Raw genomic sequence first — 25,459 nt, forward strand, 5'->3', positions numbered from 1 at the left:
GAAAGGTGGTTAATTAGTTCTTTTCCTTTTTTACTTTGTTTTTTTTCATGCGAAAGATTACATGAATTAGGTAAACAAAGAAGGAGAAGGTTAAACTCACAATAGTAGAGTAATTGTTGCCAAAAGTTTAGACGACTTGTGCCGAGGAAAGTAAATTCCTTTTTGGTAAGGTTCTTCAAAGCAGAATTTCCGCATTCCTCATATTTTGCCAAATTAGGGAACTCATCAACCAACTCTGTTGCAAAATCTATCGACAACACTTGCTAGTTATAGTTTGCATCACAATTTCTTAGTATATCAATAAACTGAAATGAGATGTACAGATATGAATAAACAAATATTACAGAGAGGTCTAAATGAACCTAGCAACACAAACAATTGTTGGCCGGCCTATTTTTGCTGAATATTGAAATCAGACAAGAATAGTGACATGAAGTTGAAAAAAAAAAAAAAAACAGTGATGACAAGATATCGACCCAGATGAATCATTCATCAAGAATCAATAGAACAGTAACGCGAATGTGAGAGAAAGAACAAGAAGAGAGTAACTAAGATAGGAGAAAGAGTAAGTCACACAATTTCATTCAATCTGTTATTTCTAATGTTTGTCTATATACACAATTTCCAAGTGTATGATGTCCCTTTTATACAAGTTTGTTGAGGCATTAATGCAATCTGGTTCCGTTTTGCATATGTCATGTCAAATGTCAATACATCCATCACCAAGACAAACAAAAATGGGCTAAGCATCAATCCCTCGTGCAAACCCATCTCAACTAAAAGGTGCTCTGAGTCTCCTCCCGCTATTCTTTACCCGAGTCTTGGCTCAATCATATCTATCCTTCATCGCCCTAATGTAAGCTACTGGTCCACCTCTGGCCTCAAGGCATATCAATAGAAATTCTCTGTGGATTTTATCAAAGTTTTTTCTAGGTCAATGAACACTATATGTAGATTCCTCTTTCTTTTCCTATACTTTTTCACAAGTCTCCTCATAAGATAAATGGTTTTGTAGTTGATTGCCCCAACATAAATATGTAGTGATTCTAAAAAATGGGCACTGCCTCCTCACCCTCATCTCTACTTCCTCTTTCAAACTTTCATAGTGTGGCTTAGTAGCTTGATACTCTTGTAATTGCAGCTATAGATATCACCCTTGTTCTAGTAAAATGAAATCAACATACTCCACCTTTATTCTTATAATATTATAGTCGTCTTTAAAATGACATTAAGCAACCTAGTAAACCACTCAATGCATGCTTGCCCCGCATTTACTCTTTCAAAACTCCAACAAATCTCATCTGGATTAGTATCTCTTCCCCAACTCATCCTACAAGTAACAGCCTTAACATCCTCAACCTTAATACACCTACAATATTCAAAATCTTGATGTTTCTTTGAGTGCTCCAAATCACCCAATACAATGTCTTTGTCCCTTTATTCGTTCAAGATGTTATGGAAGTATGCTTGTCATCGCCATCTAATAAGAGCCTCTGCCACTAGCACTTAGCCTTCCTTGTCTTTTATGCTTTTCACCTAATTCAGGTCCCAAGCCTTCATCTATCTCACCTAGGGGAGCCTGTACAACTTTTTATCACCACCTTTAATTCTTTCCCCTTGCTTGAATACAAGAGTTTCAGAAGATGTCATTTTTGTTGTCATAATCGCTAACTTCGTCGCCTTATACCTTTCCTTATTCATCTGCTTTTCCTCTTAGTTTTTGTTTTTTCACCAACTTTGCATTAGTCTACTTTGTTTCCACTTTGCCTTAAGCTTCTCAATTCTACCACCATCCCCTTCATCATGAACACCAAAGGTAACCATCGAAACCCCTGGAACTTCTTTACCGACTTCCCTAATGCAATCAACTATCTTATCCCACATGTTGTTCTCATCCCCACTACTCTCCGAAGCTCCCATTCCCATTAACCTCTCCTCCTGGAGTCCATCCCCCAAGCTTGACTAGGGATCAAGCCACCCTATTTGATACTCCCAATCACTCACAAAAATTTTAAAATAATTTCAATTTGTACTCATATTTATGTCCAAACACCCACTAAACTTTGACACTTATATCAAAATCCGTAAACACTTAACTATAAAATTAGCGTCAACACTTGATGTTTATCAGCTACTTTTAATCACCTATTAAAATTTTATTAGTAACGGCTTATTGGTGTGGGGCGGATTTTTCAATTTCCTTATCGGATAAATTGTTAACCTGTTAAGAGTTACCATACTTACATTTTTATTCTAGATATATTAAGCTCATTTAATATTTTGTAAAGAGATTATGAGATTATGTAAACTATATATATGATTTTACTAACGAAGGTAGTAGTAAGTTACCCTCCCAATTTTTAATTTCCCCAGAAGCACTTACTATTTCTTGCCAACTAACTAAAGTTTGTCATTCCCCCAAACCCATTTTCCTCAATTCGCAAATACATACATACATTATAATAACAGTAACAGAGAAAGTAATTCAGAGAAAATAAGAGATATATTGCGGTTGCTTACCATACAAATCTGAGGAGACTAATGCGTAGAGAAGCTTAACACCACTGAGGTTAGTATAAGGAGCAGGGTCTTCAGTGACACGCAAGAAGTAAGCGAACACATCCACAGAAACGTATCCATATGAAGCTGCATAATGGATTGGATATGTACCATACATACAGGCAATATGTGGTAAACGAGGATTTCTTTTTACAATGATTTCAGCTGCATCTAAGTTGCCAAATCTAGCAGCATAGTGAAGAGCAGCTTCACCAAAGCAGTCTTTTCTGGCTAAATCTTCTTTGTTTTCTATACTCGCCACCAACTTCTCTACGAAATGCTTATTGCCTTTTTCACTCTTTACCCCAACTGCTAAATGGAGTGCTGTCTGTAATTGAGTGTTGATTGGAGCTATACTTGCGTCTTTCTCTTGTTTCAAGAATGCTTCTGCTTTCTCCCAATCTCTACTTAGTAAAGCTCTGAATAGTGGAAAGTAGAAGCTATAATCTTTTAATTCAATGTATACAACACGTGAACCACCTGTACAATGACAAACCAAGAGCACATTTGGTCATTTAAAATGAAATCATCCATTAATAGTTGGGCTCACAGAAAGGACCCATTCGTGTTACTTTTCAATCAAATTTAATGGTTTTGCAAAACTAACTTTCCGCATGGCCGTTTATTAGAGGTCCACGTGCCACAATTAAAACAACCTAATTCAATTAAATTTCAAATAGACCTGGCTCACTAACATCATACCCGACTCACCCTTAACCCATTTCTCTTTTATTTCTCCCCCAGGCCCTTAGATCAATCAATTAGCAAGAAATTGACAGATGAATTCATTATTATACATTATAGAAAAAAATGTATGTTTCAAATATTAATTATTTTATACTAAGCAAACAAAAAATTGAAATTGAATTGTGCAAAAAAATAGTAGAAAAAAGAAGCGAAAAGTGAAAAGAAATGAACTTTATTACAGTCCAAGTGAAATTGTAGAGTTCAAGATCAAACCCACAAGTGTAGTTACGATAAGAACCCCATAAACCTCAATGAAAATTCAAACACTAAAAGATAAACAAGAGAAAAATTCACATGAACTTCTAAAGAAGTAATGTAATCAAGAAAAATGTGGTTCAATATTAAAAGAGTGAGAGAAAAACGATAGAGCTTTATGTCAAAAGAAATTGAAAGATTAGGGCTTGTAAACATTGCACCTTTGAAACTTTTATAGGGGAGTCAAACATTAAAATGGAAAATCACGCAGCTTATTTTGCGATCACGTAGTTCAAGTCAGGGTCGACTTAAGTTCTTCTCCGTGATCGCGTGGGTGGTGTCGCAATCGCGTAGAGTAAAATATCTGGGCAAAATCTTATTTTTCAAAAATCGGGGTTTCTTCCCTATTTTTTATTTTTGAACTTTGAGAGTTCTAGAGTGGCGATTTCAAAGAGATGTATTAAGATAACAAATTTGGGTAAGTGATTTTAACCCCAATCCTCCATTACCCATTTATTACTTCATGATTTTAGCATCAAATCATTGTTTTTAATCTCAAGTTTTAAGGGTTTTTTTATGAACTTATATTTTTGAGTAAATTGGAGTTTCAAGTATGATTTTAACTCATTTTTCGATTCGATTTCACTTGAGAGTTTCAAAAAATCATTGGATATTATGATTTTCTATAAAAGTTTCAGAATTACCCTTAGCCCACTGGATTGACTTTTGGATCAATTTTGGACCCAATATTTTTCAAAATCAGCACTATAGATATCGATGTTCATAATTTCTTATGGGGATTCTATATTTGATTAGATTTTGTGGATTCAGAGGCTCAACGTAAAGGGAAGGCTCAAGTTCCTAGTCGATTTTGTTCTCTTTTAAGGCAAGTTGATCTCTTTGAGTTTTTGTTAAGTGTATTGAGCCTGGTATGTTTTGTTGTGTTTTTACAAGTAATGGAGAATGGTGAAGGTTCTCGTATATTGTACTTGTTATTAAATGTTGTCTGAATGTTAGTGATGATCATGTGGGAAAAAATGAATTTGTTGATATGTTAATGTATGACGTGCCACGAGTCACTTGAATGGTAATATTGGCTCACTTTGGATGATGTGCCATGATTATATATGATTGATTATTGATGTAGAATTTATCATCCTCTCATTATATATATGAACACGCCTATTTGTCTTGATTCTAAGGCGTTGTTGTAATGGATACTCTGTGGAAGTGATGAAAAAGAGAAATAAAGAGGTTGTACCATTTTCGAGGGATGTACTCCATGTCGGAGTTGATACTATATTCAAGGGACGTTCCCACGTTGGGGATGATATAATATTCGAGGGACGTGCCTCGCACCTGGTAGGTGCATGGACTGATATATACCCATGGGTCCCATGATGCTATGCAACAAATGTGTATCAATAGGACATGCATGCATCACTTTATATGACATTTGCATTACATTTCATTGCACCTTACCATCATTCTTTGAACTTTGTGAGTGAGTTGCTATGTCTTGTGGTTATTTGAATCTAAAAGTTTGTGATGATGCCAGTGGCGGAGCCAGAATTTTTAATTAGGGGGGTTCAAAATCTGAAGAAATAGACACACGAAGTAGCCTAAGGGGGTTCAACATCTATTATATATACATAAAAAATATTTTAACCATGTAAAAATAATATAATTTTCCGCCGAAGGAGGGTCGGATGACCCCCCTAAAGATAGGGTGGCTCCGCCACTGGATGATGCTATGGAGACTCTAGTGCAATCCTTTCATTCAGTCATTTCGCTTCAGCTATATTATCTTGTATTCTTCGATCAATCAGAGGCGTATTCAGGATTTTGAGATGATGGGTGCACTGTTATAAAAAGGTTGATCTATGATATAAATTTGATCGGTTTGACATTAAGGTTTTTACTACTCAAAACCGTTAATATTTTAAAAATATAGGTCTAATATATATATATATTACCAATTACCACTTATTGAAGTGTTATCTAATTTTAGAATTAAAAAAAAAACAAGATAAATATAAAATTCAAATTTCTAACCTCGCGGAGAGAGGTGCACCCGGTCATAATCGCATTATGTGATACTTCAAGTGTGGGTTCACACATATATATTTCAATATTTAAAAAAATAATATAACACTACTATATATGATCTCGGGAGGGGACCATGGGTTCACGTGAACCCGGTGACCCCCCCTTAAATACGCATCTGCGATCAATAAAGAATGAGGACTAGCTCACCAGTAAAGGAGAGGGGCGGACTAACATACTTGTACATTCAATGTACTGATGTCATTCGACCTACATTTCATGATGCAGATACAAGTGTTCAGGATCATCAACAGGTACTTCGTTGAGATCATTTTGTGTAAAGACCCATCAGGTCGTTTTGAATAGTAGTCCTCCTTCTTTCATAAAAAACCCATCTCGTAAAGTTTTAAATGAGAATATTGAACTATTCGTTTAGCTACGGTTATTCAGTTGACGGGTATTTATTAAATAATTGAATTTTAGTTAGTTTTTAATGGGCCAAGTCCATATATAATACATTATGTCACTTGACCCATATGTTAAAATAAATTAATGGGGCTTAATATTATTTTATTATTATATGAAATAATTGCTGCCTCCACCCCCAATATACACAAAGACGTTGCGGCGACAAGAAAAAAGGAACGAGTACCGTAGTAGCTATGAAATTTTTTTATCCAAATTATGTATTTTATATGCAATTGTTGATTGTTATATGAATAATAATGTGCATTAAGGTAGTGGGTAGAAGAAGTATAGATAATGGTGAGTGTCTGCTGGTTGAAATTTTAAATTAAAATTAAATAAAAAAATTAAAAAGATTTAATGAAGAGGGAAATCAATAAGGGAGAAATTATTACATTGGAAGGCATGATAGATGATGATTTGAATTTACATTTAAAAGGGTAAGCAGTAATTTTACATTTTGGTTCATGGACGTGTTGCCGCTGGTTTCGTAACCAGTGGCTTTACCATTAAATATTATTATTTTGTTATTATACTATAAATTAAGTTTGACATATTAGTATATGTAGTTTAATATTAGGTGTACTGTATTATCTGAATATCATTAGATTTATGTTATTTGGAGGAACTAAGACTTAACCTTAGGCTTGAATTTAGAAAATATGAGACTGGGGATATTTAGTTGGCACCTAGATTTATGAATTTAATTATAGATTACGGTGAGTTTTGGATCTAGGCTAGGCCTATAGTAATATGGCTGTCTATAGACTCACTTGCTTACGGATATTACATATTTGATAGATTGGGCACATTCTGAAGTTTTACGAAAGGAAAAGGCAAAATCTTGAGGATTCGTGACACGTGAGACTTCGTTGAAGGATATTTTTTTAATTAAAGATTAAAAATGGAATAGACAATGGGTAAGAGCGAAAGATGGGAGTCTCGTACCAATGGTGTGACGGGCATTGGTACGAGTACCAGTGTTATAAAGAGAAAGTTTATTACTACCAAATAACGGATTATAATCCAAGAATGCCAAAGCATATGGGCATTAGCTGATGTATTATTGACTTGATTTCTTTTGTGCGATTGTGTTTCTTTATTGAACCTATATATTTGTGAGAGTTGGGGTGATTATATATCATACCAATATTTGATTGATTGAGATGCGTCATGATCCCCTTTTATTGAAATTGTATTGTGCACATGTATTGACATGAGATTGGGTATAAGTTGGGCAAGTGGAGATCGTCTGTGCTGGGGATTATGAGATGTTATGATTATAAGTTGGGCATGTGGAGATCTTCTGTGCTGGAGATTGTTTGATTTTATGATAGTGCGTAGAGATCGTCCACACAGGCACGTGGAGATCATCTGTGTCGGTATATGGACCTTGCGAGTCCCCCATGGGTAATGATCTCTCGATATATTTTAAAGAAGTATCATGTATATACAGTTGAGAGAGTACTTGGCATTTGAGACATATTATTTCACAGTGTTGCATTGCATTGCATCTCATTACATCGTTCATTCTTTTTTGAGTATGTGTTTTATTGATGTTGGACATTACATGACATTTGATTATCCCTATTAATGAAAACTTGGTTGATAAGTATCATGTAGACTTGTAAAATTAAAGGATTATTTTCTTATATACTCCTGTCACTACTTCTTCATTGTCGGTCTATGAGATATACTGGGTATATATGGTCTCATACTCATACTACACTTGCTGCACTCTTTTGTGGTGTAGATTGAATTTTGAATTCGAGTGCATTTTTTTTTTTGGAGCATTCAGAGTTGAGCTTGAGTTATCTTGGAGTTGTGATGAGTTGTTTGGCTACTCCGTGGCCTACACCACCATCTATGTCTTTAGATATTATTTTATATTAGTATTCATACAGGATATTCCTTACTTCTAGGTTGTCATTTAGTTTCAGACTTACATCATAGTATAGAAGCTCTTGTACTTATGATACTAAATCTTGGGTTGGTATTTTCGTTTTCTGCATTTTATTTTAAAGGGCTTAGTATTTTAAATATTTGTTGGCTACTAACCTTTCCACATTTAAGTTGAATGTTAATTTATTAGGTGGGCTTACGTATTGGTTGGGAACATAGGTTCCATCACGACTTGTGTTTTTGGGTCTTGACAATTTACTATCAGAGACCTATTATAGGTCTCACGAGTGCAAGAGTTGAGTCTAGTAGAGTCTTGCAGATCGATGCGAAGACGTCTGTTACTTATCTTCAAGTGGCTATGGGAATTTAGGAAACTTTCATTATTTCATTCCTTAGCATGTGTTTGCGATTCAGTTTATGGTCAAAATTTCTTATTTCATTCTCTCACCAATAGTGAGGAGACATTTTCAAATTCAACCTCAGTGGAAGGGAATGATGTTATGTGGTATAGTACAAATATTATGTGCTTAGCAAAATAACTAGGTAATAAGCTTTGTAATTTTAAAGGTTGGTATTGAGAAGGTTGAGAACAGTAAGAATGGTTTGCTCGGGGTGTGATTTAAATAAGGATACTTGAACTTCATTTGAATTTATTAGGAGAGTTTGATGACCTGTGTTTATGATAAGTGAGAACTTCAGTAATGAAATTGTATAATGTTGATGTCTTGAAGAGAAGTGTAAGATTATGAAGATCAATTGCTCATATACGAGGATAGTGATTATGGTAAGGCTATGATGAGAGGTTGAGGAAGGACAAAGACATAAAATGTGATCACTTTTAATGACATTTGATAGAGTAAGATTTGTTATAAGATTCGTATGGTGGATTTTCTTTTCATCCTTTGGAAGTGAGGTATACTGAAAATAATTATAATAGTTCAAGTTGAATGGCACAATGACCACGTTGATATTCATTTGATAGAAGCCACAAGTTGGATTAAGTCTAGTACATCAAGAGATTATAAAAGGCTAAATTGATTATCAATCAGCAAGGGCATTTAAATGGAGGGTTAGTGATAAATAGTGATAAATTCATATTCCGAGGAGCCTTTTAGATATTGAATTAAGGATCGATAATATTAATTGAAATTAAGAGGGGAGACGAATTCTTTAGTTCAAAGATATTGGAAGGGATACTTGTATGAAGCTATATGAGGACTCTGTAAAGATGTATGCATAGCAGTTATGGATAGCTATATAGATCATAGACCAATAAGTGGTGATTGGAAATCTTACATTAGTAAATAACTAACTATATTTAGGTAACCAAAGTTGTTCAAAGTATCGTTCGGTATGCTCTCGATTGACTACAATTTCATTTCAAGTGTGAATCTACTTCATTTTACAAGTGTGTACCTTATTTTGGATTTGAACGTGTTTTGTGACTTTTCTCCTATGTCTATACATATTCCTACACATGTAGATGGTTCTTAGTGATAGATTGATTACATCGATCTTATGTTATTGATTTGGTAGTACATAACACGTGAACATACTTAGATTTTTTTAATATGAATTGGATCTCTCCATATCATGCATTTTTTTACTATTAGGTCAAGACAATAACCTCAAATTTATCTGTATTCCTAAAATGAAGTGGCGGGAAACTCCCGGTACTTATCCGAGAAGGGTATTTCCAATTGTGAAGTCTCAACTAGAAAAAGAGAAAGTCATGCATCACTTATATTTGTGATACTAATGTCAATAATTCTCCTTAGAATCAGTTCTAGTGGTAAAAGAGTTCTTGGAAGCGTTTCACCTAGTCGTGATGTCGAATTTAGTATTGTCTTAGAGTTGGACACTTGGCCTATTTCTATCATTTCGTATTGGAATGTTCTCGTGGAATTGGAAGAACAATAGCAAGACTTGTTGAGTAAGAGATTTATTAGATCAAGAATATCTTCATGGGGTGTTTCTATCGTACTTGGATTCCTTTCCTATTAGCTTCATCGATGATATATTGGTATACTCAGAGTAGGAAGGATCACGAGCATCATTTGAGGATTGTTCTTTAAATTCTGAAGAAGATTAAGCTCTTTGCAAGTTTTTTAAGTGTGAGTTTTGATTAGTTCGGTGACATATTTGGACCATATGGTGTTCAAGAAAGGTATTATGGTGGATCCTAAGGAGATTGAGGTAGTTCATAATTGGGACAAACCTATTTCCATTATCGAGATTCAGAGTTTTTTAGGTCTTGCAAATTATTATTGATGATTTGTGGAGGGGATTCTCATATGTTACAATTCTCTCATTTGATTATGGGGTCAATATTAATACAATACATGGTAGTAGAAAAATAATTGAGGGCTCTGGGAGAGCAGCCTTATTACTACCTGGGGAACAATATTGACTATTAATAATATTTTGTATTGTAGCAAGTCTAAAGAAATTTGTTAAGTTTCAAGGTTATTCGCTAAAATAACTATCAATACTGCTAATGAAGGAAAGATTGAATACTTTTATATTACTACAATAAAAGCGTGAAAAAAAATTGTGCATGAAAAATTGCCTGCATTTTCTTTTCGATTGTATCACACTAGTATTGATGTGGTTGAATCACATGTTATAGTAAATAGAAGGTTTATTGATCATAATGTTTTTATCATTTGACATGATCGGTTGGGCCATCCCGATTACAACATGATGCACAAAGCTATTGAGAATTCATATGGGCACACTTTGAAGAATTAGAAAATTCTTCAATCTAAAGAATTCACGTGTTGTTGTTCCCAAGGGAAATTGATTATTAAATTATCAGCAACTGACGTTGAGATTGAATACCCTGCATTTCTGGAACGTATACAAAATGATATATGTGGGTCAATTCACCCTTCATGTGGACCATTTAAATATTATATGGTCTTGATAAATGCATCTACAAGATGGTCACATGTGTGCTTATTATCAACTCGAAACATGGCTTTTGTGAGATTGGTGGCTCAAATTATAATGTTAAGAACATAATTTCCAGATTATGCAATAAACACAATTCATCTTAATAATACTTGTGAATTTACATCTCAATTCTTTAATGATTATTGTATGTCCATTAGAATAGCAGTTGAACATCCGGTTGCTCATGTTCATATTCAAAATGGTCTAGCAAAATCATTGATTAAATGTCTCCAGCTGATAGCTACACCATTACTAATGAAGGCAAAACTTTCTCTTTTAGTATGGGGGTATGCTATTTTGCATGCAACAACACTTGTGCGTATAAGGCCAATCAGTTTTCAGTATTTCTCCTCATTACATTTGACTTTTGGAAAGGACCCAAATATTTTTCATCTTAAATTTTTTGGATGTGCGGTATATGTTCCAATTGTTCCATCGTAACGCACAAAGATGGGTCCCCAAAGTAGATTGTGAATATATGTTAGGTATGAATCTCGTTTTATTATAAAATATTTGGAATCTATGACTGAAGATTTATTTATAAAAAGATTTGGTCATTGTCATTTTGATGAATCTAAATACCCAACATAAGGAGAGAAACACAAGCAATTGAAAAATGAGATAGATTGGAATGCAGTATCACTATCTCATTTAGATCTTCGAACAAATAAATGTGAACAAAAGGTTCAAAAGATGATTTATTTACAAAATACTGCAAATCAAAATTCATTTACTAACCTTCCAAGGATTAATAAATCTCATGTTCCAGCTACAAATACTCCAGTTCGAGTTAATATTCTGATAGAATAAATTGTTAATGTAAATGAGTCTAGACCACGTCTGAAATGTGGTACACCAATTGATTCTAAGGATTAAAATCCTCAAAAAAGGAGAAAATAATCATAATATGAAAGCGAGTGCTTAAGGAGAGCCCCAAGACATAACAAATGATGAAACAACAAAAAAGGTTGAGATATCTAAACATAATGAGAATGAAGAGATCTCAATACGTTAAATCTCGACAGGAAAAAGATGGAACCGAAATGATGTTATGGTTCATAATTAGTTTGTTTATAATGTTGCTATTGAAATAATACACCAAGATGAGGATCTTGAACTAAAATTTGTCGATGAATGTAGACAGAGAAATGATTCGCAAAAATGGAAGGACGCAATTCAAGCAAAGTTGACTTCACTTGAAAAATGTGCAGTTTTCAGATCAATAATTTGAACACCTGAAGGTGTCAAGCAGTGGGGTACAAATAGATTTTTGTGCGAAAAAACAATGAAAAAGTTGAAGTCGTAAAATATAAAGCACGACTTGTGGCCCAAGAATTTTTGCAAAGGCATGTCATTGACTATGTAGAAACATATTCTCCTATGGTGAATGTAATTACCTTCAGCTATCTAATGAATTTGGCAGTTCATTAAAATCTTAAAATGCACCTAATGGATGTGGTCACTGCCTATTTTAATGATTCATTGGACCACAATATTTTTATGAAAATTCTTGAAGGATTCAAAGTCTCTGAAGCATACAATGATTTTCGAGAAAATTGTTTAATAAAGCTTCAGAAATTTTTATACAGATTGAAACAATCTGAGCGAATGTGGTATAATCATCTTAGTGAATATTTTCTAAAAGAAGGATTTAATAGTGACCCAATTTGTCCTTGTGTCTTCAGGAAAAGGTCTGGATCTGAATTTGTCATAATAGTTGTATATGTTGATGATCTGAATATCATTGGAACTCATGAGGAGCTTTCAAAGGAAGTAAAATGTCTGAAAGAAATTTGAAATGAAAGACCTCGGAAAGACAAAAATTTGTCTTGAACTACAAATTGAACATTTTGAAATGTGATATTTGTTCATCAACTAACATATACTGAGAATATTTTGAGGAGATTTTACATGGATAAAGCACATCCATTGAGTAGCCCGATGATTGTGAGATCTCTTGATATTAATAAGGATTCGGACCTCATGAAAATGAAGAACTTGTTAGTGCTGAAATACCATATCTTAGTGCAATTGGTGAATTAATGTATCTTACTAATAATTTTAAACCAGATATAGCTTTCTCAATAAGCTTGTTAGCAAGGTTTAGTTCTTCTCCAACACGAAGACATTGAAATGGAATTAAGCATATATTCAGATACCTCTGAGGGACCATTGATATGAGATTGTTTTATTCAAATAAATCCAGGTTATAATTGATTGGTTATGCAGATGCAGGATATTTTTATGATCCCTATAAAGGTCGATTGTAGACAGGCTACTTATTTACATGTGGTGGTACAACTATATCATGGCGCTCAGCAAAACAAACTATGGTTTCCACTTCTTCCAATCATGGAGAGATAATAGTTATTCATGAAGCAAATCGAGAATGTGTTTGGTTGAGATCAATAACTCAACACATTCAAGAAACATGTAGTCTTTCTTTGAAAAGAGATGTTCCAACAATATTATATGAACACAATATTGCATGTATAACTCAACTAAAGGGATGATACATTAAAGGAGATAGAACAAAATATATTTCACCAAAATTCTTTTTCACTCATGATCTTCAAAAGAAAGGTGATATAGACGTTCAAAAAGTTTGCTCAAGTGATAATTTAACATATATGTTTATTAATACATTACCAACTTCAACCTTTGAGAAACTAAGATACAAAATTGGAATGTGTCGTCTTCAAGATATTAAATGATGTTTTTATCAAAGGGAATAAATATGTGCTTCACTCTGTAACGACCTATTTCTGTCGTTATAGAAAAGCCAACGGGGAAAAATTTGGACCAAAAAACTTTTTCGTAGTAACTTAAAATTTCCTAGCCTACTCTAGATTTGGACGAAATCAGAATAAGTGAGGTCTAGGGAAATCTGGTAACAAAATAGAGATCTAATAATGAATTTGATCGCATGAGTGGATAGCTAAGACGTTAAGGAACCCGTACGACTTAACAAAATTAAATTTGGGTGAGAAGAACTCCCAAAATTAGTCTTAGCGTGAACGGGTAGTTTTTGAGTGTCATGAGTTGAGGGTGTGTTTTGAAATGGGGGTTTGACACTCAAATCCCGACATTCTATCTCCACGCAAGCCGCCAGGGCGGGGCCGCTGTGGCGGGATAAGGGTCGCCATAGCGGCGGGCCAATCGCGAATTAAGTTTAAAATAAACCCCAAAAATGACATTATTCTGCAAGTTTCATTTTTGAGAGCTAGGAGGGCCTTAGGCGATTTCTTGACAATTTTCCACGAAATTTGGTGCTACAGGTAAGGATTTTACTCCCCTAATCTATTTTTCGATTCGTAGAACTTAGATTCTTGATCATATATTGTTGGGGGAGGGTTTTGAACTATTTTAGATGGTGGGAAAAGCCCTAGCTGCACCTTAAGATCATAATTTGGGTCTTGGGTTATTAGGTTTGTCATAATTCGGGTAAATTAGACCTTAATTATTGATCCCCGTATTGAATTGTTTGTTTGTAGACCTAGAGCAAGAGGAAAGAATCCGAAAAGGAAAGAATCAAGTTTCTTATGAGGGTTCAAGATTTATTCGAGGTAGGTGATGGTTTTGAGTACAATGTGGTGTGATGTATGTTAGTAATTACTTCATAATAATGCATGTACGTATGCGAATGTTGCATTATTGATCACACTAATCGTAAATTACTATGAATGAATGATTGTATGCCATGAATCAACACTTGATTGTATGATTATGAGAATGTACATTGTGATTGTGATTGTGGCTTATTGAATGGTTCGGGTGTTACGTTCCAACACATTAACTTGAATCGGGTTGCCACGTTCCAGCGCTATATGGGATCGGGTGTCACGTCCGGCACACTAACTTGGATCTGGTACGATACACTAACAGTTTGGGTGTGGGTTCCATAAGAGGACCATTGACTTGTCATATAGATGTATTATTGAGAATGTGGAATTGTACATTGATCATGAAATGATGACTGATATTGTATATGTTCGGTGTATGCCTATTTTATTATGTTGTGATTTCTTGTATATGTTTCACTTATTGGGATAGCCGTGTGATCCTACCAGTACATTGTGGTTGTGTATTGATATTGCACTTGCTCTTTCTTTGTTGAGTATAGGGCATCTTCAGGCGGCTACTGACATACCTCGTTTAGAAGATCAGTGATCAATCGAATTCAAGGGTGAGCCAGTTCTTCTAGGCTTCCATGAGTTCTTGCTATGTTTTAGTCCACTCTTTTCGGACTAAGACTTTCTAGTTATATATTCGTATGTTAATTGGGTTGTACCCATTTTCTTAGACTTTTTGAACTTTAGATGTTTTGGTACATTGATTTTCAGGTTCTAGGCATTATTTCCGTGTTTGTTTGTTAGACTTTTTGGAGTTTATGGGAATTCCCTATTTTCCTTTTCTTTAGACATTTAAACCTTCTTCCGTATCTTTAAATGTCTTAGTTTTGGTTGAGTGGTTTATTTTGGGTTGTAGTACTGGTTCTCCCACCGGAGAGTTAGTGTGGGTGCCTATCGCGACGGTCTGGGTCATGACACACTCTTTTTTCCTTAACTAAGTTTCATTTTTCCACGAGATTTTTCTTGATAAGGTTTATAATAATAAGGTAGCAAACAATGTCTATAAAAATAACTATGTGCACTCTCTCTCTCTCTTCTTCTAGAATTTCTTTGTACATGGACAACTAAGGGAGTGTTGTAATTAATGAAATAGGGATGTCATGTAACAAATCCACATTTCATGACTTTTATGATTTATGCACGACTTTGAAAACACACTCTTACCTTATATATATATATATATATATATATATATGTATATTGTGTTTTCAAAGTCGTGCATAAATCATAAAAGTCATGAAATGTGGATTTGTTACATGACATCCCTATTTCATTAATTACAACACTCCCTTAGTTGTCCATGTACAAAGAAATTCTAGAAGAAGAGAGAGAGAGAGTGCACATAGTTATTTTTATAGACATTGTTTGCTACCTTATTATTATAAACCTTATCAAGAAAACCTCTTATGATCTGTAGAAAGTCGTACATATTGAAATATTGGAAGGAAAAAGATTACTAACATTACTACTCTTTCTCTCTTTTTCTTTGTTATTTAACTTCTAATATCTTTATTTTATAATACTATCTAGATATTTAGCCTTTTATTATTTTTGTAGACAATCAAGTTATCTAGTATCAATAATGATAAGTATAATTTAATATGACAAATTTTAGAAAAAGCAAATATGAAATCAATGCTCCCATTATTATTCCCACTACTTTTCATAAATATAAATAATATAATATGTGTATAAATAATGTAATATGTGTTGTAAAATATACTACTATTAGTTAAATATCTAATTTATATATCTAGGAAGCAGATAACTCTCTAGAGAGTTTCAATTATAAATCTAATCATTTAAGGGTGGTTTGGTTTTAATACGAGTTATAATGGAATCAATTATGATGAGATATGTTATGTTGAGATTATTTTTTATTGATTGCTTGATTTGTTGTATTCAAAATAATGTGTCTTGCATAAATTATAAAAACAAGTTGTTTGTTTACAAAAATATCCTTCTTTTATTTGTTTTTTTATAATTTTTTTGCAGGTTTTAGTTATTCATTGTTAAAAATAAAACTTTCATATTATTTATATTATATATTTTTGTGTGTGCATTTTCATGATGATATCGAATGTATTTAAACTTTAAATTTTCATATTATTTTGCTTAAAAATATAACTTCTATCTTAAGTTTGTTAAAGTAAAAGAAGATTTATTATTCTTATATTACTTCATTTAAGTACATATCACTCTTAAATCATAAAATATTAAAGTTATTTCCATTTTAATTGATATACAAAATACAAGCTTTCAAGTGACTACAAGAATATATAATTAAAAATATGTAATTCAATAATAGAGAAATCAAAACATAAATAAACATAAGAATTGGTCAAATAAACTCATAAATAAAAATTATACTTATATAGATAGTGTGATTTTCTAATAGAAAAATATAAAGAATTATCATAAAAATAAAGAGTAGTGAAGAATGTGATTCATGGATTACTCTCAAGGGCGGAGCTAGGTGGAGATTTGTGGGCTTTTCTGTAAACCCTGTATTTGTATTAGAAAATTAAATAATTATATATATATTAACTTGTGAACCCCTTAATAAAATTGATTGACAGCTCAATGATAAGGAAGGGGTAATGAAAATGTTTTTCACACTAGTGTTGTGGGTTCAAACCCCTCCACCTCACTTGCACTAAACTACCCCTTAGAGTTGGGCTGTTATGTGGAATGGAATTAAAAAAAGGGAATACCTCAAATTTATATATATATATATTCAGCAAACAAATATATACTAATAAAGAAGGGGATTTTGTAGGTACCTTGAAGTTTAGGTTTAGGGCTGTAACGTTGCTCTAAAACCAACCAAACTTGTCTAGCAGTATCTAATTCATGAACCGCTTTATCCTTAAGAAGTTGATCACTAAGAGAACCGAAGATGCATGCTTTAACCAACTCATCATTCCTTTTCCTTTGCAAGTTATAATCTTCCTCATCCCCTTTTTCTTCTTCGTCTTCTTGGATTGTTCCATCAACGAATTTAAGTAAATCATGACTTTGAAGGAGACAAACAATCTGGGTTTTCCATGGTATGTAGTTGGATTCACCACATAGCTTGATCGATACAAAGGATGCTGCATTAACCAATGATAAGTGGATTGTCTCTTCATTTGACCTTGGCAACGCCATTATATTAATTGTTACACTTTAACTTCACCACTGAAATACACGCCCTTAAATACACTTCACTTCATAAATTACTTTATTACTATACTTTACTTGACAAGAGGCTACAAGCAAGGCATGACTTCATCAACATGCCTTCTTCGATGCCTCGGCTAATTTAGTAATTTTAATGTTTTCTTTTTTAAAATTTTACACTTTATTGCTTTATATATCATATATAAATTGGGTAATGGAACAATATATATTATGTAAAATACGTAAAATGTATTATAAATTACAATACTTAACAAATTAAATATAAAAAGAAACTTATAAAAATTGGTTGACTTTCAAATTTTCATTTGTATCACATAAAACGGGACAAATATATTATGTGCAAATTACGTAAAAAATTACTATAAATCACAATAACTAGCAACTTAAAATATCTTTAAAAACATATAAAAACTTTGGTTGACTCTCAAATTCATTTGTGTCACATAAATTGGGACAAAGGAGTAACATATATAATATGAAAATTACGTACTATAAATTATAATAATTAACAACTTAAAATAACATTTATTGGGTTCGTGCTGACACGGGCACTCTATCTAGTTTCTGAATATTTTTGATAAATCCAGGTGAAGTTTGGAGTGAAAATTTCCAAATTTTAACCCAATATTGCCTAAATTGTGCGGATTCTTCACTTTTGATATCGCAACTCATTATGAAAATCTATTTATGCAATAATAATAATAATAATGATAATAATAATAATAATAACAACAACAACAACGATTGTAATTCTAGCTATTCTTTAATTTAATCTTCGGAAAAGGGCCTAAAATACCCTCAAAGTATTGAAAATGGTACACAACTACCCCTCATCCACCTATTGGCTCCAAAATACCATCCCCATCCACCTTTGGGTCCAATTTTAGTCACTTCATTAATGGAGCACCATTTAAAATAATTAAATAAGCCTTTTAATTACGTGGCTCTCAACCATTGATTGCAATTTAATTATTTGATATAATTTAAAACCCACCCATTACCCACCTATTTTTAACTAAACCCGCCCCAATACTTATTAAACCCGCCAGACCCAATACAAAAAGAACCCAATATTTTCATACGAGTATTTCTCCTTGTTTGATTTTTTTGATCTGTTTGAGTGGTTTTGTGGGATTTTCATTTTTATGATTGTTAGTTGTAATAGGGAAATACATAATTGTACTTTAAAGTGAAATTGCGTTTATATCAAGGGTGTTGTTGATATTGTTGTGCAGTCACATTGTGGACATTTTTTTGTGCCTCCTGTCGTTGATGAAATCCAGACTTTCACATTGTGGGCATTTTTATGTGCTGTTGATATTGTTGTGCAAGTTTTCGTACTTGATGATTAGAAAAACATCATACCAAAAATCTTGATTGATTGAGTTGTTTTAGTTATTACCCTGTATTTGCTAAATGTTAGAGGCTTGCCCCACACACACGCGCGCACACATATATATATATATATTTATATATATGTTCCATATTGAAAAATTTGTATTAAGTTGAACTCATATGTGATAACCTAGATACGCCATATGAAAATATTGGGTTCTTTTTGTATTGGGTTGGGCTGGTTTAATAAGTATTGGGGCAGGTTTAGTTTAAAATGGGTGGGTAATGGGCAAGTTTAAATTTATATTAAATAATTAAATTGCAACCAATGATTGAGCGTCACGTAATTAAAAGGATTATTTAATTATTTTAAATGGTGCTCCATTAATGAAGTGGCTAAAATTGGACCCAATGGTGGATGAGGAGGGTATTTGTGAGCCAATAGGTGGATGAGGAGGATATTTTAGAGCCAATAGGTGGAAGAGGGATAGTTGTTTACCATTTTCAATACTTCGAGGATATTTTAGGCCCTTTTCCGTTTAATCTTTCCACATTTTACCAACAATCTTTTCATGACAAGCACGTCTTTCAGACTAGATGACCGAGAAGAGGAACAACATTGTTAGACATTGGATAAATAGAATTGTAGGTGGACATAATTGTTAGGCTTTTTTTTCTTTAGAGAGAAGTATTGAGACACCCATAAACTTGAGCCAAATTATTAGTTTTTTTTTATTTTTTAATTTAAAGATTGGGCAGGGCCCATTTATTAAAAATCAAAAGAAAAACTAATACAACTAAGGAGCTTGGGTCCAAAAGTGACCCAAGCCCATGTAAACAACTACAAAAAAATTAAAGAAACCCAGAAACAAAAAAGGAAAATGACGGTCTTCTTCTCCCTTGGCATAGCAGCAACCTCACCCATCGATCTCTATCTTCAATACAAATTTTTAAATTTGAGCGACATCCATCCGGGCATTAACCAGTCTCACTAATGCAATGGATTCAAACTCTTTGAAGACTTCTTCAACTCAAAAGTCGTTTATCTTTTTCAAAGCTAGATAAGATCACTGAGTGGAAGCATTTAAGCTTGAAAGGTCCCCTTAACAGGACGACTCACCCTTTGTTTCTTTATCCTCTGCAGATTGAGCTCAGAAAGCTAATACCACTGCATAAGGAGCTAGAGCATTAGGTAAGTCTTCCCTATTTGTTCGGACATTTCAAGAGAATAGCTTCAACAAAAATGCTTTTTCTTCATGGTCTGAAAATATAGCACGATATTTTTTATCGTTTGCACTGCCTGTGTTTTCAAATAAGCTTGTATTTTTTTACTTGAATTAGTGTATTGCAGCTCATGTGTCATGACTTTGAAATCTATTTTGACACCTTGTAAATCTGATGTTCGAAATCTGTTGTTTGTCCATTTGGATAATCGCCTTGGCCCTCTGTGGTATTTCCGAAACAGTATGAAATTGTTTGTTGTTAGTACCTGCAATGAAGATGTGGTTAGTAAAAAAATCTGCTAACATATTCCCTTGTTTGTAAGTGTTCAACACCTCCACAGTATGCTCTCTCACCAGCCCTTGGATTCTTCTTATATCCACTACAATAGCCCAAGGAATTTCCCAAATCCCGTCTATGATCTTCTTAGCAAGAAGAGAATCTGTTTCGACAATTAGAGGAAGCAAATTATTCGAGATGCAATATTCTAATCCAGCACCCAAAGCTTTCACTTCTACCTCAAGTGCAGATCCTACCAATACCTTGTTCACTTCTGCATACATGAAATCCCCTAAGTGATTTCTAATACAAAATGCATAGACACTGAGGTTCATATTATCCTTGTAAGCACCATCACTGTTGCATTTAAACTTACCTTCCTCGGGGAGCCTCCAACTAACAATTTTACTAGAGATTAGAGGACTGTAATTATCAAATGCTTTCACAATTAGCGGCCAAAACATAGGAATATTATCTAACCAAGGATATCTGTATGCTGCCAACAGAGAGAATTTAGACATCTTCCCTCCATGTGTAATTTTATTCCTTCTTTTCCAAATTTTCCATATTATGAACACAGGAACAGCTTTGAACAAAGGTTTAAGTTTTGGTACACATTTTCCATTCCACCATTTATCAATTGTATGTTTAAGCTGTAAAAAAGGACCTTGAATCCCTACAACATCTGCAAACAACTCCCACAGTTCATTAGCCATAGGACATGTAATAAACTGATGTTCAAAGGTCTCTTAAGAATCGTTATTGCAACAGCAACACACAACAGAATCATGACTTTTATCTTGATCAAAACCTCCCCAATAGGAATTCTTTGAAACCAAATTCTCCATAGCAAAAAGGATATTCTAAAAGGAATTCCTGATTCCCAGATATTCATAATCCCTTCCTGTTTTCCTTTTCTTTGTCTGGAAAGTTCCCATGCACTTTCCACAGTAAATTTTCCAGAACTTTTGGGCATCCACCATGCCTTATCTCTTTCCTCAGATTTCTGCAGCCTTCCAAAAACATTATGAATTTGGTTGCACACTTTAGTAGGGAATAACTCCTCCATCAGATTATAGTTCCATCCTTCCTCATTTCTGATCTGTTGAACCTCTTTATAGGCTTCATTAATCTCATAAGAAATAGGAAGATATGAATGTATAGCCCCTAGTTGTATCTAATTATCATACCACAAGCTAGTATGACCAATTCTTGTCTCCCACCAGATATTTTGGTCAAAAAAGTCTGGCTTGTAGCATATGCTTCCAAATCTGTGAAACACCTTTCCATTCTACCTTCTGAGGTCTAATTCTTTTACAATACTTATTCCACATGAAAGTAGACCATAGGGTGTTTGTGGTTCTGAATTTCCACCATAGCTTTGCAAAAAGATCTTTTGATACATCAAATAAGGATCTAAATCCCAATCCTCCTTCTTCTTTTGGTAGACATATGTCATGCCAAGATACCTAATGTTTTGCCCTCCCCCCTTCTTTAGAGTTCCATAGAAATTTAGCAAACATCCTATGGATATCCATTATCACACACTTAGGAGGCACAATAGCAGATAACAAATAAATAGGAATACTCTGCTAAACACTATTGATTAAAACTGATTTCCCTCCAAATGACAACAATTTTCCTTTCCAAAGTTACAACTTGTTTTGAATATTTTTAATCAACTCTGAAAAGTGGGCCTTTTTCTTCTTTGCATGTCCAAGTGGACATCATAGATAGATCAAGGGAAAATTTGCTTTCACAAAACCAGTAACACTTTCAACAACTTGAACATCTGCAGTTGCAACTTTGTTGAACATGTAGTAAAAGTTTTTCTCCTTATTAATTTTCTGTCCAAATTGCTCCTCATAGTTATTCAATACCTCAATTATATACTGTAAAGATTTTTCCTCTGCTGCAGCAAATATTATAGTATCATATGCATAAGCAAGATGATTCAGCTTCTCACTCCATTTAGGCATCCCAAAGGGTTTAAAATCTGTATAAGAAAACAAACTGTTAAAAGCTTTTGATAATACTTCTGCAGAGAGAATGAAAAGTGCAGGAGATAGGGGATCTCCTTGTTTAACACCCCTGGAAGAATGAAAGAATCCATGGGCTTGTCCATTAATGAGAATGGAATACCAATTATTTGCCAAAATCCTCCAAACCAGATCCAATATATCCCCATCAAAAATCATCATTTCCATCACATTAATCAAAAACTTCCAGTTCACCCTGTCATAGGCTTTAGCCATATCCAATTTGATTACCACATTAGCAGGTTTACCCATCTTTCTTATATTAGGATGATCTCTTGAGCAAGCAACACATTTTCAGTAATACTCCTTCCCTTAACAAAACCAGATTGATTTTGTGAGATCAATTTGGGCAATAAATCTTCCATTCTATCATGCATCACTCTTGAAATCACCTTATTGAGAAAACTACTCAAACTAATTGGTCTTAAGTCTGAAAAGGATTTGATCACATCTTTTTTTGGAAAAAGAACCAAATTAGTATGAGTAATTGATTTAGGGAGGGTGCACCCTTGAAAAAAGGCCTGAACAACTTTCAGAATATCACCTCCTACTATCTCCCAACAATGTTGATAGAAGTGACCAGTGAAACCATCAGGTCCACTTGCAGTATCACCATTTAATTCAAAAACCACCTTTTTAACCTACTCTTCAGAAGGTAAAGCTTTAATCCTTAGGTTTTCAGCCAAAGTAACCTGAGGAGCAATGTGTTGGAGAAGAGATTTATCTGGATTGCAAGAACTTTCTAAAAATTTGATTTTCAAAAAACTTTAGAGCTTCTATAGCAATTGCTAAATCTCCTTCTGCCCAACCTCCATCTTCTTTAAGAATTCTCTTCAAGGTTAACCTCTTTCTTCTCCCTTTTACCAAGCAATGAAAGAACTTGGTATTCTTTTCACCTTCATAAAACCATTGGGAACTTGATTTATGTCTCCAAAATTCCTCCTCATAATGAATATATAACTTGAGTTCTGCCTGTGCTTTCTGTAAAATAGTTCTATTAAAAGAGTTGGGATTTTGTTCAAACAATTCTTTTTTCAACCTTACAATTTCTTCCCTAATCACCAATTGTTTGAAGATATCCCCCAAACTTTTCTTTACTCCACATGCTAAGGGAAAGTTTAGTTTTCTTTAACTTCTGCTTCAGCTGGACAAAAATATCACCATCATAATCAGCACACCAATTATCTAAGACCACTTTTATAAAGTTATCCCTCTCCGTCCAAAATTTCAAAAAATTGAAAGGCTTGGACACAGGCTTATTAGATCCACCACAAGTCAACAATAGAAGAGCATGGTCAGAGCCTGTTCTAGCAAGATGTTGTACTTCCACATTACCCATCAAATCTTGCATAGATTGATTGATAACAACTCTATCAAGTCTCTTGAAAATACATCATGCATCAATCCTACCATTCCACCAAGTGAATGGGCTACCAGAAAAATGCAAATCAAACAAGTCACAAGAATTGACACAAAAGGCAAAATCTTCATATTCCTGAGGATATATTGGTAATCCACATATCTTTTCTTCATCCCCTAGAATAACATTGAAATCCCCTCCCACCATTCATGGCAAGGAAAATTCTTGACTCAAAGTATAGATATCATCCCACAAACTCAACATTTCAATAGAAGAGCCTTTAGCATATACTACTGTAGTTAAGAATTGTTGGTCATCCTCCATGGATAAGTGAAGAGTCAATTGTTGTTCAGAGTCTGAAGTAACTCCCACTTGAATATGTTCTCTAATGAATATCCAGATCTGCCCATTACTGTTATAATTTACATACTGCATCCCCAATCTTCTCTTGAATCTTTGAATATGAGTAGTATCTTGGAATGGCTCCATTAAAGTAATAAGAAAGAATTTGTGATGTCTGTGTAACATTTGAACTCTGTGAAAAGCATTTTGTGTTTCCACAGACCTTATGTTACAGAATAAGGCTTTTGTCATTTGGATATTGATTTAACCACCCTCTTAGCTTGTATCCTTGTTGGTCTAATAATGGCATCACCTTTATCTACCTTTTCTCCTTTACCATCTCCCTTTTTTTCTCCCTTTTTACCCTTGGATAGAGTACTTGGGGATAAACCAGTTGCACTACACACACTTTTAGCATTAGATTCATTCATGTCTTCTTCTTTATCTGCTATTGTTTGTTTTGTTGTTTCAGCATATATTGTAATCTGACCCTCTGTTGTTTCATGTTGAATCTAATGAGATATTAATGCATGCAGGTTTTCCATAGGTGGTGACTTCTGAGGACTTCCTGCCATGGGCTTGGTTACTCCTATTTTCTCTATTTCTTTATTTTCTTCTATATTAGTTAAATGTAGTCTTGTTTCCTCTTGAGCATGTGGAAAACTCCCTTCCCCATAAGGTGCTAATTGAATTTGCAATGGGACTTCATAAATGGCTTCAGCAATTCCTTTCATTAAGGTACATTCACTTATACCTTCTCCTGTGGTTTGTGCGACCACAATGTCAGTAATTATTTGATGATCTACACCTCTTTCAGTGGCTGCTGTTTGCACTGACTCTCTATTAACTTTATCTTCTTTTGCAGGTATATCAACCATTTCCACTGATGACTCATCCCTCCTCTGCAAATCTATGTATCCATCCTCTCCGGCCACCTCTTCAGATGATCCTTTCCCTTTATATTTAGCAAATGCATGACTAATCCAATCCTTAGAGGAATGATGCTGACATTTTTTACCTTGTTTTTCTTTCTCCATCAGTCCTCTAGCAGATCCATTAACATTACTAGATTGATTGCTTGCACTGCTTATTTCTTGTGTTTGTGAGTCTTCCTCTGTTCCTTCAGCTAAGGATCCAAAGGTATTGCTGGTTTTGACCTCCTTAGTAGGTGTACATGCTTTGTCATTCATTAAGGAGTT

The 25,459-nt window shown here is 33.9% G+C and overlaps 1 protein-coding gene and 1 long non-coding RNA gene across 2 annotated transcripts in view; one reads left to right on the top strand and one right to left on the bottom strand.

Moving 5' to 3' along the window:
* LOC102600311 (uncharacterized) overlaps nt 1-17,651 on the bottom strand; it is a 47,100-nt gene extending 29,449 nt beyond the window's left edge. Inside the window, exons 1-3 of the mRNA XM_006342228.2 lie at nt 17,285-17,651; nt 2,521-3,039; nt 101-247 (exon numbers count right to left, since the gene is read on the bottom strand). Coding sequence (XP_006342290.2) covers nt 101-247; nt 2,521-3,039; nt 17,285-17,651 — 1,033 coding nt within the window. The remainder of the gene's footprint in view (nt 1-100; nt 248-2,520; nt 3,040-17,284) is intronic.
* Nucleotides 17,652-20,118: 2,467 nt separating this feature from the next.
* LOC102590955 (uncharacterized) lies at nt 20,119-25,458 on the top strand. Its single transcript, XR_366922.2, has 3 exons — nt 20,119-20,211; nt 24,797-24,998; nt 25,126-25,458. It is a non-coding gene; the product is annotated as an uncharacterized lncRNA (long non-coding RNA).
* The last annotated feature ends 1 nt before the right edge of the window (nt 25,459 follows it).

Source organism: Solanum tuberosum, unplaced genomic scaffold, assembly GCF_000226075.1.
Source record: "Solanum tuberosum cultivar DM 1-3 516 R44 unplaced genomic scaffold, SolTub_3.0 scf00033, whole genome shotgun sequence".
Taxonomy (NCBI): domain Eukaryota; kingdom Viridiplantae; phylum Streptophyta; class Magnoliopsida; order Solanales; family Solanaceae; genus Solanum; species Solanum tuberosum.